The sequence below is a fragment of the Aquarana catesbeiana genome, linkage group LG09, assembly GCF_042186555.1.
Source record: "Aquarana catesbeiana isolate 2022-GZ linkage group LG09, ASM4218655v1, whole genome shotgun sequence".
In the NCBI taxonomy this organism is placed as follows: domain Eukaryota; kingdom Metazoa; phylum Chordata; class Amphibia; order Anura; family Ranidae; genus Aquarana; species Aquarana catesbeiana.
Window position 1 is genome coordinate 59,796,070 of NC_133332.1, and position 16,800 is coordinate 59,812,869.

A 16,800-nucleotide genomic window follows, 5' to 3' on the forward strand; every position below is an offset into this window, starting at 1 on the left:
GTGACGGCGTCTCCTCGTCTGACAGTTCTTAAATAACGGGGGGTGGGGCCACCCGGTGACCCCGCCCCCCTCTGACGCACGGTGACTTGACGGGACTTTCCTGTGATGTCACGGGGAATGCCACAGGGAAGTCCCGTCATGTCCCGTGTGTCAGAGGGGGGCGGGGTCACCGGGTGGCCCCACCCCCGTTATTTAAGAACCGTCAGACGAGGAGATGCCGTCACACAGCGGGAGCCTCCCTCCATGCCAGCATGGGTGCGGAGCGGCCCGGAGAAGAAAATGAAGAAGAGAAGAAAAGAAGAAGATGAAGAAGATGAAGAGAAGAGTGGGAGCCTCCCCCCATGCCATGAGTGCGGAGCGGCCCGAGGAGAAGAAGATAGAAGACGCCGCGGAGGAGATGCTGGACGAGAACGCCGGAGGAAGAACCAGAAGAGCCAGAAGAACCAGAAGATGAAGGAAGATAGAAGAAAGAAGAAGCATTTAAATAAAGGAATTGTCAAAAACTGTCTCTTGTCATTTTTAACATTTTTGACAGTTTTTTAGTGAAATGGTTTTTTTTGGCCGCGGGGTTCCCCTTAAAATCCATACCAGACCTGAAGGGTCTGGTATGGAATTTAGGGGGACCTCCACGTCATTTTTTTTTTTTTTTTGGCCGGGGTTCCCCTTAATATCCATACCAGACCTGAAGGGCCTGGTATAGAATTTAGGGGGACCCCCACGTCATTTTTTTTTTTAAATTTTGGTTCGGGGTTCCCCTGTGGGGAATTCCCATGCCGTTTTTATCAATGAACTTCTATGTGTATTGTCGGACGGCAGTGCAATAGCCGCGAGTAGTTTTAAATGGGTTTTTTCCTTCGAAATGTCATTTTGCTGTCAGACTGTTCTAAACACGGGAAACATGCGCCCCTTTACAGGCATACTATAGACACCCCCCAGCTGCGAAATTTAAAGGGATATTACACTTTTATTGTTTGACTTTAAGCATTATTAAAATCACTGCTCCTGAAAAAACGGCCGTTTTTAAAACTTTTTTTTTGCATTGATCCATGTCCCCTGGGGCAGGACCCGGGTCACCAAACACTTTTTATGACAATAACTTGCATATAAGCCTTTAAAATTAGCACTTTTGATTTCTCCCATAGACTTTTAAAGGGTGTTCTGCGGCATTCGAATTTGCCGCGAACACCCGAAATTGTTCGCTGTTCGGCGAACTTGCGAACAGCCAATGTTCGAGACGAACATGAGTTTGACTCGAACTCGAAGCTCATCCCTAGTTTGGATGGTTCCCCATTGGGAAGATGGTCCTTTTATTTTAAGATTAAGTGTATAAGACCATTGGCTGCTTAGTTATTGTACCTGCATTTTCCACCTGAGAGGCAGTGGCTTCACCTTGGCTTACTCATTTGCACCTCTATGGCAATATACACATGCTATCAATTCCAGTCTACTCTACTGTCTGATGTTACTCTATTAAAGATTAGTTGGGTCCAGTGTGTTGTTTCTGTCACATGTGATCCTAAAGAAGGATTCCTGAAACGTGTTGAGTCCACATCTGTAATCACAATCTTTGCATGTTTTGAATCTATACAGAGAGTAATTTTTAATGTTGTGTAATAGATTTTTAATGGTACATAATAATATTGTTTTTATGGCACTAGTTTCTTTTCTATATGTCCACACAATGTCCATGACTACATACTCTGTTCATAGTGGTACATGATTTGCTGGGATGTGGACATATAGCACACACGGTCTGGGCTTCACTCCCACTATAGATGATTGGAAGTGGCCTTTGTTGAATAAATGGACCTAGGATTTGATTGTGCTAGTGTTCTGCCACTATTTATAGTGCTTTTATTTATTCTTTTTATACTTATTTTGAAATTAAGCAATTTGTGTGTGTTTTTTTGTATTTATATTTTATTAATGATCACATTATAAATTATCAAAAATTTAGCACAAAAAAGAAAATGTTTATTGTATGAAGATGAAACAAACGTGTTACACATAATCCTATAATTCCAAGCACTTTCAGCTGTTTCCATTTTCATTATCTTCTCCATGGTGTCATTATCGTGGTTCCACGTACAGTTGGTATGTTCTCAGTATAACACCATTTTTGCCCGGTTCTGGGGTTATTTCAATATCTTCTAGAGCTTTGTTTGTCTTCAGCTGTAGCTTCTGAAGTATGGTGGTAAGGAAAATAAAGATCTCCATTCGAGCCAGACCCTCCCCAAGACAACTTCTTTTTCCTGCGGGTAACAGAATAGTCTGTTATAGAAATAAACATCATACAAGAGAATTTTATATGAGAGCAAAAGCCTTCTCCAACACCACCCAGTAGGATTATCCCTTTCATGACTAAGCCTATTTTTGAAATTTGGTGTTTACAAGTTAAAATCCGTATTTTTTGATAGAAAATTACTTAGAACCCCCAAACATTATATATATATTTTTTAGCAGAGAATCTAGAGAATAAAATATGTGTGCTATAAAATATTGTTGCAATATTTTATATCACACGGTATTTATGCAGAGGTGTTTTAAACGCAAATTTTTGGGAAAAGGGACACTTTCATGAATTTTAAAAAATCCAAACAGTATAGTTACCCCAATTTTTTTATATAATGTGAAAGATGATGTTACGCTTTGTAAATAGATACCAAACATGTCACACTTTATAATTGCACGCACTCGTGGAATTGCGACAAACTACGGTACCTAAGAATTTCCATAGGCGACGCTTTAAATTTTTTTTACGGTTACCAGGTTAGAGTTACAGAGGAGGTCTAGTGCTGGAATGTGAGGTATCGTGGCGATACCTCACATGTGTGATTTGAGCACCGTTTACATATGCGGGCACGACTTCCATATGCATTTTCTTTGCTGCGCGAGCTTGCGGGGATGGGGGAGCTTTACATTTTTTTTTCTTATTTATTTTATTTATTTTTATTTTTTTAAGTTGTGTTTAAAAAAAAAATAATTTTTTTGATCACTTTTATTGCTGTCACAAGGAATGGAAACATCTCTTGTGACAGTAATAGGTGGTGACAGGTACTCTTTATGGAGGGATTGGGGTCTAAAAGACCCCCTATCCCTCCTTTGCACTTCACAGTATTCAGATCGCCAGAAACGGCGATTCTGAATACTGTGTATCTTTTTAAAACCGGCACCATTGGCAGCCGAGTAACCAGGAAGTGACCTCATGACGTTGCTTCCGCGTTTACAATTAGAAGGCTGGACCGAAGCCGCCCACAGCTTCGTTCCAGCCCGCCTCCAGCCGCCGGAGGCAGCTGATTGGTCACTGGGCCTCCCGATGGCACAGGAGGCCCGGTAAGAGCGGCGGCGGGAGGGGGGGACATCCCCTCCTGCTCCTCCAGTATAACAGCCGAGCATCTTTTAGCCACATCGGTTGTTATATCTGGATAGCCGATCGGCCGCTCTAAACAACGGTACCGGGATGATGCCTGCAGCTGTGGGCATCATCCCGGTATAACCCCGGAAAGCCGAGTACACACATCTGCGTACCCTCGGCGGAAGGGATTAAATTCTTATTTCAAAGCAGTGGTGGTGAGCCGCTCTAGTTGCTATTACAAGAGAGCCGACCACCGGCTCTTAAAAAAATGGTACCGGGATGATGCTTGCAGCTGCAGGTATCATCTCGGTATAACCACCAAAAGTCCAGCGACGTACCGGTACGTCTGTGGATGGGAAGTACTTAAACAAGAAATTTGGTAAATTTAATATCAAATAAATGGTTTGTTATTTTACCTATAGAGAATGGTATGAAGGCCTCGTTGTTCTTCAACTGTCCATCTTCATCCAGGAAGTGTCCAGGATCAAACTTTTCTGGGTGCCTAAAATATTTCGGGTCCTTTAGCACAGAAGTCATCAATGGGGAGACTGTTGTACCCTAAAATGTAAGAAGTTAAAAACACATATCAATAATACAACTCATTAATATCAATAGTAACAACCCAGCACATATATAATTTAATTTGACCTATTTACTAGTTACTCAATTTTTGCTAAACATTTCTTATTTTGAAAAACAATGAAGTCCCAGTTTTTGTTTTTATTTTACTTTTTAGAGGAATCCTTTTTTTTTTAGATTGCCATTGCTGACCTACCATTCTGCAGATGATAATTGCCTGGATGTCATTCTGATCTTCTGGATCCAATACCTTGAGTCATTAAAGAGGAGCTTCAGTCAGTTTAATAAAAAAATAAAAGTCAGCAGCTACAAATACTGTAGCTGCTGAATTTTTTTTTTGTAAAAAGGACCCTTATCTGTCCAAGGATCCAGCACTGTCCTTACCTGGGCCGGCTCTTTGTCGATCTTTGGGTCTGAGCGCTGGCATGTTTACTGTGGGAAGCCAGCTGTGATTCCTTGCAGCTTCACAGCCGACCCCCTACTGCGCATGTACAAGCCGCTATCCTAATGGTCCTGCAGCCTCCTGGGACCTGTGATGTGTCCCAAGAGGTTGCAGGTGGGGGGGGGAGAACTTCTGCTTCGATCGACTCGGTGATCAGAGCAAAAGTGGGTAGCAGCAGATACCTGTCAAAATTAGGTACCCGCTCCCCTTTTGCGAAATGCGGAAATTCCCCTTTTGAGTGAGGTTCCCCTTTAATAATACAGATAAGGAAATTTAACTATTTGCTCTGAGGCAGTGATTTAAAAATTATTGACGAGTGGATAAGCATAACAGCCCAGCGACTAGCAAATTTCAGCCATGGGACAGCAATGGCCGCTCCCATACTTCTGTCAGTAAAAGTTTACTTTTAATAAGAACTCATTGTTACAATGGGGAGAGTGCTAACTAATATTTACATTAAAGCAGTAGAAAAAAATGCAAAAAAAAAAAAAATTGGGCCCACACAGGACAATGTCATAATGTGCTAGTATGCATACTAGCACATTATAACAGACTTACCCAAAAACAAAGCCCTCCAGTGGCAAGCTGTCACAACTGACAGGGCTTCCGTCTTCATCCATTCTGCCTTCTGGGTTATGATCTTCTGGGTTATCCAGTGTTAACGTCACTCCAGAGCTTGTGTGCATGAGCCATGAGAGTGCAGTGCGCATGGGCCAGTGAGGTTACCAGCTACTACTAAAGTAAATATCTCCTAAACTATGCACGTTTAAGAGATATTTACTGTAACTATAGGTATATCTTATTATAGGCTTACCTGTAGGTATACATAAAAAATGCAGAGATTACTAGCACTTTATTAATCAGCATCACGTGACCCCTCTCTCATGGAATGCCCGTTCCTACAGGGACCAGGAGCGAAAAATGATCCAGACCATTTTCTGACTCAAACGCTGTATGCAGTGGATTATTCCATTCTGCCACTCCCCTGAACTCGGTGATATTGCACACAGTGGCTATCCAGCATATGTGCAGTGCGTGCTCCGGAATCCATGAACGAACTGAGGTTATGGTAACATAATGCCTGCCATCCTTTTGTGTATCTTCAGAATACATGGGTCCATTTTGGCTCTCAAGGCGGCTACCCTATCTGTATTGAATGGAATATTTGACTTGTACCACATACACACCAGTGCCTCTGAACTTTTATTCCCTCACCTAGCCGCTAAACCATTCAGTTGCCTGATTGGCTAAAGACATCTATCTGGAATTGATAGTGAATGCACTGTTGTATATCCATCCAGATTACCAAAATGTTGATGGTGGATACATTGACCGTGCATTGATGAGCACCTTACCCAGCTGACTGGTGAATATTCTTTCCAGCATTGCATTATTGCACCACCTGCATATACTAGTTTATAGCCTTGTTTCCCAGTTCCCAGTCCATGTGGATGCTGATTGCTACAAGACTTCTGTCCTCCCACTAATGTACATCATCAGTAATTCCACGTTGGATCCATGGCTCCACTGAGCTAGTAGGAAAGGACCTTTTTCCCCTTTTGTCACTGACCATATACCAATTGATCCTTCACTCGGTGAATTAAATAGGACCATCAAGACTTAGAAGTTATCCGGTATCAGCTAGGTCCACCATTAAACTTATGTCCCTAGGGGCCATGCACACATGGGCTGTAAGTAACCACTCATGATTTTTACACGTTACATTACCAAGCGATAATTATCGCATGACAACACATATGTGCATGGTAATTTGGCGTCTGGACGTTCAGTTCATTTTGAGTTATGTCCTGTGTTTTTTTGTTTTTGTCTGTTTTTTCATTGCACCATTGCGGTGCCCATATGGACTTTAACAAACATGTGAAGCGGTAAATATTATTGCTTTCAGTATTGTACACTTTGCTGCTAAAAATTAAATGTAATAAATGTTGTACTTTTATTAATGAAACACTATTATGACCTTTTGTTATCATAGTAACCTCTATGCTTCCCAGGTGACCGTCACCAGGGTTTTCTTCTTTGTCTAGTTTATTTGGTTACGGTGACAACACTGGATTTGGTGAGTGGTCTATGGGTGTGTATCACCGCTGTGGACCTTTTAAGTAGGACCCGTTACTGTGTTGTGTTTACACTTTATTAATCAGCTCTTAGTTACAGTGATGATAGTTATTCCTCCAACAAAATATTCAGACTGAATCTACAGCAAATAATCTCCAGGGAGGCTATTCAAAATGGTTTTGAGTAACAAACCTTGCAGCTCAGGGAACTGCTCAGTGGTTACTAAGAATGTAAATCACAAAGAAGACAAAGAACATAATAGCCTGGGGCCAGAACTGAGGAAGCGTTAATATACATATGGACATCAAACACCCGCAGTGAAAACAAAAATGAATGGCCCAACAAGCCTCAGTGACAGGGAGTCTTTACTTTTGGAAGGAGGGGGCTGAAAATCGAGAATGTGCTTTTGCACATGAACAGAAAGTTAATTCTAGGCTAGTTAAGGCTGATGGCTTGATAGACTACCTAAATGACACAATGACCTCCAGTTTTCAGACAAGTTCCCACTCTCCCTCCCTATCCTTCTGCAGTTCTTCAATGGTTGGTTTTTTAGCATGCAATGTTTAATGTCAATGGGTTTTTACTGAAGGTTTAAAAGAAAAAAAATAACAAAAAAAAACTTATCAGCAGTGAGAACTCTCTATACAAAGAGAGCACTGCACCCTGAGCCCACCCACTTGTGGCAATAGCGAATCATCATCCGCCATTGTCTTCCTGCTTCTCCTCCTGGCGGGTCCTGAGATCGGATTGGCCGGGAAGAGAAGCGACCGGATTGGGCGGGAGGAGAAGCCGGGGGAAGCCACCCCTGACCTTGATGGGGTGAGTTTGGGGCTGGCCGGCTTGCGAGCCGGGCTGACATGCAGGGCTGGAGAGAGGTACTGGCGAGTGGGGCTGGCGGGTGGGTGGGGGGTTTGTTGGCCACCCCCCCCAAAAATGGAGCACAATCCGCCACTGATCAAAGATATATTATCTAAACAATTAGCAGTAGAACCATACATAGTGTAGTAACCAACAGCAGCAATCCAGTCCTTAGTTATCTATTCAGTCAAAAGATTAAATATGGTTGAATGCTGGGGGTATTACACTAAAGTTGGCCATAGACAGTTCTAATCCATGTACAGGCAGGCTGATTGTACCCAAATTGATCCATCAGTTGTTTTGGGTGCAACCTGCACACCAAGTTTTTACATGCGATTTATTAAAAGTAAGCTATAGCTGCTAGCAATAATCACTGTGTTCTCCTGGCATGGAAGGCATCAGTTTAAACATCTTCTGAGATCATTTAGAATTCACATTTGCATAAACATGTATGTGAATGCAAAATCCACTTAAAGCGGAGTTCCAGCCAAAAGTGGAACTTCCACTTATCTAATTCCTCCCCCCTGCGGTGCCACATTTGGCACCTTTCGGGGTGGAGCGGATACCTGTCTTTGACAGGTATCCTGTCTCCACTTTCGGGAGACCAGGTTGCGGCAAAGTACGTTGCAGCTCGGTCCCCCGCCGGGCCAGTAGGAGAGCGCAGCGCGTTTCGCGCATGCATGGTAGGGACCCAGTCATGAAGTTGAAAAGCTACCGGGTTCCCTTACCGGCAATGGCCGTGGCAGCGCCCCGACAGCTGATGGAAACATTAGCTGCAGTGCCAACATCGCTGGACTCCAGGACAGGTAAGTGTCCTAATGTTAAAAGTCAGCAGCTACAGTATGTGTAGCTGCTGACTTTTAATTTTTAAAGGGCCCAAAGACAGAGAGTGTTTAGGACCTGAAGACTTAACAATTTTCTAAAAATGAACAAGGAACATACTATATGGCAATGTTAGAATCTTGATCTTTTTATAAACATAGCACCGAGAGAGGGCTACTAACTTGGAAGCAATGGTATTCCATTGATTTAGAAGGTAAACTGCACAGAACTTCTAACCTTTGGTATGTTGTGCCCTCGGAATACTGTATCTTTGCTTGTTGCGTGTGGAAGTCCCAAAGGAGTTATGTCAGCAAATCTCTGGATCTCATGAATCACAGCATCTGTGTATGGCATCTTAATACGATCTTCCATTGAGGGTAATCGATTCTGCCCAATGACATTATCTATCTCTACTTGCATCTTTTCTGTGCAGACACAGAACAAAGCAATTATTGTGAGCAAAATATAAAAAATAAATAAATAAAAATAATGCATTCTGTACATTGAGTTAAACAGTTTAGTATCTTGATCTCATTTCTTTGGGCTGCCTCCATAGATATATATGAAGCCTATTTTCTAAATCTTTAAAAACATGGAATGCTTTTAAAAGTGGCAGTAGTGAAACTAAGGACAAAAATAGGGGTCACAAAACAAGCATTGATAGAATATGTGATTGGACACACTGAACTTTCTAGATAAGTCTTCCTCCAAGTTTTTACCCCAAAGGAACCTTTGAATCTTTTTCAGTTCTCAGGGAACCCCCACTAATTATGAAAAAGTAAAATCCAAATGCAGTCACTTCATGTACAGGGAAAAGCAGGAAAAACAACTAACGCGTTTCACGCCCCTATTGTGGTGCTTATTCATAGCTAAAGCTTTTTTACTTTTTCATATCAATAAAGATGCCTTCTATGGTGTGCGGCCATCCAGGATCCTCTTTTTTCCTCAAGCTTGTGCAGAGCCAGCACTTGTGAGTTCTATTAGGGTGGGTGTTTTGTTACAGATTTGGGAGATTGGAGCGGCAATCTTTTGCTTTATGATTTCCTCCTTTGTGATGTCATGGATGTAGTTAGTGCCCATATAAATGCTAGTAAAGGAGAAGCTCATTTAAAGGGCCCTATGCAAGACTGAAGTCCCAAGCAAGGTGGAACAGCATTGGTGAGTAGTGATAGAAGCTTGGGAATATATGCCATCTGGGAGTTTGCCCAGCTGGGCAGAGCCATAGAGGGATATTAGGGACAGACTGGTATACTATCGAAGGCAACTTGACCCTACTCAGCGATGGAAGTTAGATGCTGTGGACTTAGTATGCATAGGAAAGTGGTGCTCTATGGTGCTCCCAAGGAGAGGAGGTGCAACAGGAATATGGTTTACAAATTATGTGCTTGCATTCTCCACAGAAATGACAACTACAGGATCTCTACTACTGTGTATGGCATTCCGCGCCAAAGAATTCTGCTGGTATGTAAAATGTGATGTCAGCTGTCATGGAAATCTTTGTGAAGTTACAGGAAAGTTCAGAAAATGCATTCTATGTGTGGACGTTTCTTTATTCATAAATATTAAGGCATATGGTTGAGATTGTCAAGAAACGGGCCTATGCCCTGGAGTATGACACCTTATGGCAGAGGGTTGGATCAACAACAGGAAGGTAGCTGTCCTATCCAAGAAGAAGAGGGGCAGGGACTTACTCAGTATGGCACCAATAACTGACAAAATTCTAGTCCCCCTTACATAGGTAGGTAGATTACATAGGTAAGTCACACAACTATGGTTGGATCTTTATTCTCTCCTTGTTTGTTAGTGAAATAACAACCTGTCAATAGACAAAATTCAAACCCCTTTTATTTGTATTTTTTTTTAATAAGTAGAATTTCAGCAGTTTTATGGTGTTTTTATTTTAAAGCAAGTAGGACCATACTGCTGCTATATAGACGTAGCAATACAGATATCGGGAAATATAATGTTGCTTACTTGCCACATCCGGGTGCTTGAGCAAGATGAGAAGAGCACTTTTCAGGGTGGAACTGGTTGTTTCAATTCCAGCATTAAAAAGATCTAACACTGTCATAAATAAGTTCTCAAAATGGAACTCAGTGTTTGGCTTGTTCTTATCCTGTGGATGTTAAAATGACAAACTGTTAGTGGCTACCAATACAGAGTGAATCACTAGTCAAGGCCTTTTCCAGTTTTAGGTTGATCGGAGATGGGTTTTCATCTCAATTCCTGCTCCAGTGACCACACAGGAATACATCTCAGAAAATGAAGGGAAGTCTTCCTAAACTAGCACAAAGAGCACTAAAAAAATCAGAGGTTCAAACCCTTCCTCACACTATCAAAAACTAGGAAAAAAAATATCTCATAACTGTCATTCCATTTTAGATGTAAAAATGCATCATGACCAACATTAGGCATAGGAACTAATTGGTTAGCAGAAATCACCTCCTCCATCTTTATGAGAAAGCTGTCAATGAAGTCTCGTGGGCAATTCATATCGATAGTCTTCTTATGATGATCTACAGACTCCGAAATAAATTCTTTAACTTTGCCAAAATTCCTGAAGACTTTCTGGTGAGGACCAGGGATGTATGGTGATATATTGGGAAATAAATTTACCAACTGTTAAAACAAAACAAAAAGTTTAAGGGTGAGATAAAACTATGGTAATATATGTTTACAGCATGAATATGCAAGACTAATAGAAATGCAATTTTGTAACAACTAAATTATGTGGATTGGTCAGTCTAATGCTGCATACACACGGTCGGAGTTTACGTCAAAAAAAGTGTGATGGGAGCTTTTGGTCGAATATTCCAAGCGTCTGTATACTTCATCCAACTTTTTCTGTCTGAATTTCCGCCAGCAAAAGATTGAGAGCTGGTTCTCTATTTTTCCGACGGAAAAAGTTCTTGACGGAAATTCCGTTTGTCTGTGTGCAATTCTGACGTGCAAAAAAACAGCATGCTCGGAAACAATTCGACGCATGCTCGGACGCAATGAACTTCATTTTCTCGGCTCGTCGTAGTGTTGTACGTCACCGCGTTCTTGACGGTCGAAAGTTCAGAGAACTTTTGTGTGATCGTGTGTATGCAAGCCAAGCTTGAGCGGAATTCCGTCAGAAAAACCATCTAAGATTTATCCGAGGGAAATTCCGCTGGTGTGTACAGGGCATAAGTTTCCAACAGCTTGATAACCTAAGACAAGTCTGTACATGGAAGAAAGATCTGTCCTCATGGTCTAATAGGAGCTTTGCTCAGCATATATGCTGTTCTCTCATTTAATAAAAAGTAGTAAATGTGGTGTTTGCAAAACTTTTTTTTAAGTTTTAGATAGTTTGTCATCTGTGTCTCACTAGGAAAAATGGCTTTCGCTTCCTGCAGGTAAAGTAATTACAATTTAGAAAGTTGTCTACAGAACAAAATTTCCCACTGGAATATCCCCACACTATTCTTGTTCCAGTGAAGGAACACAATTCTGGGTCTTTCCTTACTTTCAGTGCTGGTGATAGTGGTAAACAGGACACAGAGAGGGTGAATCTCCACATTTATCCACAGAAAAAATAAATTTGTGATCTTCCTCAATCTAGCCAAAGCTACTTTTCAGTTAGGCAGGAATTGTTTACTTTATTGGATTTGAACTTTTTTTCAGGGACTAACATATTATTTTCTCACTAAGGAACAGGGTATAGGTTCTTGGAGATAACACTGAAGTCTAGTAGTAGGATGTGTAGCTATCAAGATCTGTCCATCCACCCAATGCATTGGAAAGGAACCTCTACTTTTAATACATTTTGTAAAATGCTTGAGATAGGCCTAGTTTTAGTTAAAATAATCTAGAGTTAATTTCACCTATCAGAAAGTTTGCTTCTCAGAGGGTTCAGGGGTTAGATGACTTCCCTCTTTGGACCATGTGCACTTTTGTGTTTCACTAAACACTTTTTGGCTGTTCGTGTATTTGATTTATCATATGGAACTGGTAGTAAGAGAAGTATGTAGGCTTCCACTGCAAACTACATACTTAAAATGATAGTTATCTGAATAAAAGCCTTTTGTATTTTTTTTTCCTTTAAATACACATGGCAGTTGAATGTTTTCCCATTGCTCTTTACGTCTTACATAAAGGAAATGGTAAAATTTGCTATGATGTAAAAGCTAAACTTTGGGAGAATATACAGTTCATATCAGATAAATCAAAGGCATTCTGTGAATTTACTTACAATACCCCATGCAGAGGCAAGGGTGTTTAAGATCTCCTTTAGCAAGAATAAAAGATTTGTGAACTTTTCATCTTCGTAGTCAAAGCGTTCTCCAAACACTATAGAGCAGATGACGTTTGAGACCGCCAAACGAAGCATATCCGTTGGATCAAACAAGTTTTCTAGGAAAAAGACATAAGTAATCAAATACAAATTTTAAAACTTACAAGATAGAGAACCCATAAGACGATGGAGCTTACTCATCAAAGCATCTGAATTAATGTTCTGTTTTTTTCAGTACTGGCTAGAAATCCACAGTGAAAATTTGATTGGCCACTTCGACACAGAGCAAAGCCTGAATTACACACTCACTGTATAAAAATGTTCAGATTTTCTGAGAAATTGACCTGTGATACTGCTTTTCAGAAAGACTCAGCATTTAAGCATAAAACACCACAATATTTAAAATATTTAACATTTAATTGCAATCTCTGTAATCTCCTCAGGGTTGTTTTCCAAGTTAAAACAGAATTCCAGCCTGTACAAAAAAAAATAAAAGTCAGCAGCTACAAATACTGTAGCTGCTGACTTTTAATATAAGGACACTTAACTGTCCAGGAATCCCGTGATGTCGCCACTCAAGCCGATTCGTCCATTGGCTTTGGGTGCAGGCGCTGGCATTGCAAGTAAGGGAAACAGGCAGTGAAGCCTTAAGGCTTCACCTGCCGTTTTCCTACTGTGCATTCCTGAGTCGCGCTGCACTTTCTGGATGGTCTTGTCATCTTCTGGTGTCAACTTCCACACACAGGAGGCAGGGGGGGGGAGGAGGGGCCTGAAATGATGGAGATCGCCGTGTGGCGATCTTACCAGGAAGTGGGGACAGGTACAGTACCTGTCAAAACCAGGTACCCGCTTCCCTCCAAAAAGTGCCAAATGTGGCAGTGGAGGGGAGGAGGGTACGGACAAGCGGAGCTTCCCCTTTTGGGTGGAGCTCCACTTTAAAAACTATTCCATTCACTCTCCTATTACTTCATTCAGCAGTGGGAGTAAGAAAAGAAAACCTTGCATGAAAAAATTGCCCTTGTATAAAGGTTGCCATAGTAGGGCATAGGACAGCCCTGGGCCAATCAAGAAGCACCAGCGCTGTCACGTGAGGATAGGGGGAACAAGGGTAAGGGATTCCTCCCCTGAGGAAGTCACATGATCCAGTGATCGCTGCACTTATACAGGGTAAATCTCTAGCTGCATACTACTGTGCACAGGTGTATTTTGCATAGGGCCATGTGAGTTTTTAGAGTTTGTTTTTAATAAGCCAATAATAGATTGTAAACAAACAAACTGAAACAAGAAGTGACAAAATCCATGACCCTTCCAGTTTCTGACGTCACAAATGAGGGGAAGGAACCTCCAATCCCTCCACTCTTCTCAGTGGGACGGGAGAGCCCTGGTAAAGGTGGCAGGCAGAGGCGGGGGACCCCCTTCCACTGCCTGAAAAAGTGATCAAGTGATCAGGCGTCTGAATAGCAACTCGGATCACTTTTACCTTGTGCAGAATCACATGCTGAAAAGAATAATACAAGGATCATGGCTGCAGCTGCAGCCATGATCCTGATATCACCACCACTCTCTGAGGACGTATATATACATTATATTATATATACATTATAATAAATATATATATATATCTCACAAAAGTGAGTACACCCCTCACATTTTTGTAAGTATTTTATTATATCTTTTTATGTGACAACTCTCAAGAAATGACACTTTGCTACAATGTAAAGTAGTGAGTGTACAGCTTGTATAACAGTGTAAATTTGCTGTCCCCTCATAATAACTCAACACACAGCCATTAATGTCTAAACCGCTGGCAACAAAAGTGAGTACACCCCTAAGTGAAAATGTCCAAATTGGGCCCGATTAGCCATTTCCCTCCCCAGTGTCATGTGACTCGTTAGTGTTACAAGGTCTCAGATGTGAATGGGGAGCAGGTTTGTTAAATTTGGTGTTATCGCTCTCACTCTCTCATACTAGTCACTGGAAGTTCAACATGGCACCTCATGGCAAAGAACTCTCTGAGGATATGAAAAAAGAATTGTTGCTCTACATAAAGATGGCCTAGGCTATAAGATTTCCAAGACCCTGAAACTGAGCTACAGTACAGCACGGTGGCCAAGACTATACAGCGGTTTAAAAAGACAGGTTCCATTCAGAACAGGCCTTGCCATGAAGTTGAGTGCATGTGCTTAGCATCATATCTAGAGGTTGTTTTTGGGAAATAGACGTATGAGTACTGCCAGCATTGCTACAGCGGTTGAAGGGGTGGGGGGGTTCAGCCTGTCAGTGCTCAAACCATCAAATTGGTCTGCATGGCAAACAGTTTTCTGAAAACAAGCAAACTAAGGACATGGATTACTGCAACCATGTCCTGTGGTCTGATGAGACCAACATAAACTTATTTGGTTCAAATGGTGTCAAGTGTGTGTGGCGGCAACCAGGTGAGGAGTACAAAGACAAGTGTGTCTTGCCTACAGTCAAGCATGGTGGTAGGAGTGTCATGATCTGGGGCTGCACGAGTGCTGCCGTTACTGGGGAGCTACAGTTCATTGAGGGAACCATGAATGCCAACATGTACTGTGACATACTGAATCAAAGCATGATCCCCTCCCTTCAGAGACTGGACCGCAGGGCAGTATTCCAACATGATAACGACCCCAAACATACCTCCAAGATGACCACTGCCTTGCTAAGAAGCTGAGGGTAAAGGTGATGGACTGGCCAAGCATGTCTCCAGACCTAAACCCTATTGAGCATCTGTGGGGAATCCTCAAATGAAGGGTGGAGGAGAGCAAGGTCACCAGCTCCGTGATGTCCTCATGAAAAGGAGTGGAAGAGGAATCCAGTGGCAAACTGTGAAGCTCTGGTGAACTCCATGCCCAAGAGGGTTAAGGCAGTGCTGAGAAATAATAGTGGCCACACAAATTATTGACACTTTGGGCCCAATTTGGACATTTTCACTTAGAGGTGTACTCACTTTTGTTGCCAGCGGTTTAGACATTAATGGCTGTGTGTTATTCTGAGGGGACAGCAAATTTACACTGTTATACAAGCTATACACTCACTACTTTACATTGTAGCAAAGTATCCTTTCTTCAGCGTTGTCACATGAAAAGATATAATAAAATATTCACAAAAATGTGAGGGGAGTACTCACTTTTGTGAGATACTGTATATATATATATATATATATATATATATATATATATATATATATATATATATATATATAAAAGCAGTGTTATTAAGTAATCACCATTTAGACAGCGCTAATGTTGAGCATTTGAAACTTGTGGCCAACAACACATATATGGACAGTCTTATATCAGAGAAGAGTCCTTTAAAAGAAAATCCCTTATAAAGGGAAGTGATGAAAAGTTCAGGGTGTAATTCAGATAATCAACAGGTGATCTTGAAAAAAACAATCCTCCACATGCACCTTCCACCGATCACTGTGAAATCCACCCGGTGACAAACACTCTCCCCCTAGGGGGTTAAACTCACCAGAAAAGGGGAGTAATAAAACCTTCAGAGTCAGCACTCTTTAGAAGTAGTATGTTGCCATCATTACTATACACAGGGTCACAGGTTTGCAGGGCTCATAATGAATCAAAAAAACAGAAAGAATGGTGCACATAGCGTAATCCTGTTTATTGATTCAAACCCCTTGCACAAAGACAGACAGAGAACCCCCCTTCCATAAAAATACGTACATCAAATAAAACAAACAGTGAGCAATCAATCAAACAGGCAGGTATTGCCAGTGTGTACACTTCACCCAAAGCTGTCAGCGCCGCTACACAGGAAAGGCTCAGTACTTCCTGGTTGTGCAGATGACTCAGGTGGAGCGCACACGTCACTTCCTGCGTCGTGTTGGCCACGCCCTGACGCGTTTCGTCATATCCTTTGACTTCAACAGAGGGCGTGGCCACACGACGCAATGGCCAGCTTATATACCCCTCCACAGGCCGCTCAGCCAATCACAGCAAGACTAAGGCGATGGCGGGTGCACGTCGCCAGCTCCAGCCTCACTGGCGGCTTACTGTAAACAGCGTGGAGGGACACAAAGGCGCTGCACTAATCCAATATAATAAAAATGATTATAGAGTGGGCACAAGCAACCTTGATTAAAATACATTGATCAAAAAAGCGTCACCACATGCATCTTAGCATTATGGAATACCATTCACAGGCAGCAAGTGCTATTTTAAAACCAAATCATAAATAAAATAAATAATAACATTGATGCATTTTAGAGTCATCTATAGGAAATCTAAAATCAAACACACTAGTTAATATGCATATACAGAATATACATGTAAAAAGGAAACTCTAATACGGTTACATACTAAAGACCTTCCTGCACTTTTATGCACATATATTTAGTGAAAACAATGTTTTATTATATAAGTATAA

At 41.6% G+C, this 16,800-nt stretch overlaps 1 protein-coding gene across 1 annotated transcript in view; it reads right to left on the reverse strand.

Moving 5' to 3' along the window:
- Window positions 1-1,952: 1,952 nt before the first annotated feature.
- LOC141107702 (cytochrome P450 2A5-like) overlaps window positions 1,953-16,800 on the reverse strand; it is a 35,289-nt gene continuing 20,441 nt past the window's right edge. Inside the window, exons 4-9 of the mRNA XM_073598620.1 lie at window positions 12,349-12,509; window positions 10,575-10,751; window positions 10,107-10,248; window positions 8,370-8,557; window positions 3,772-3,913; window positions 1,953-2,252 (exon numbers count right to left, since the gene is read on the reverse strand). Of these exons, the coding sequence (XP_073454721.1) occupies window positions 2,071-2,252; window positions 3,772-3,913; window positions 8,370-8,557; window positions 10,107-10,248; window positions 10,575-10,751; window positions 12,349-12,509 (992 nt within the window). The 3' untranslated portion in view covers window positions 1,953-2,070. The remainder of the gene's footprint in view (window positions 2,253-3,771; window positions 3,914-8,369; window positions 8,558-10,106; window positions 10,249-10,574; window positions 10,752-12,348; window positions 12,510-16,800) is intronic.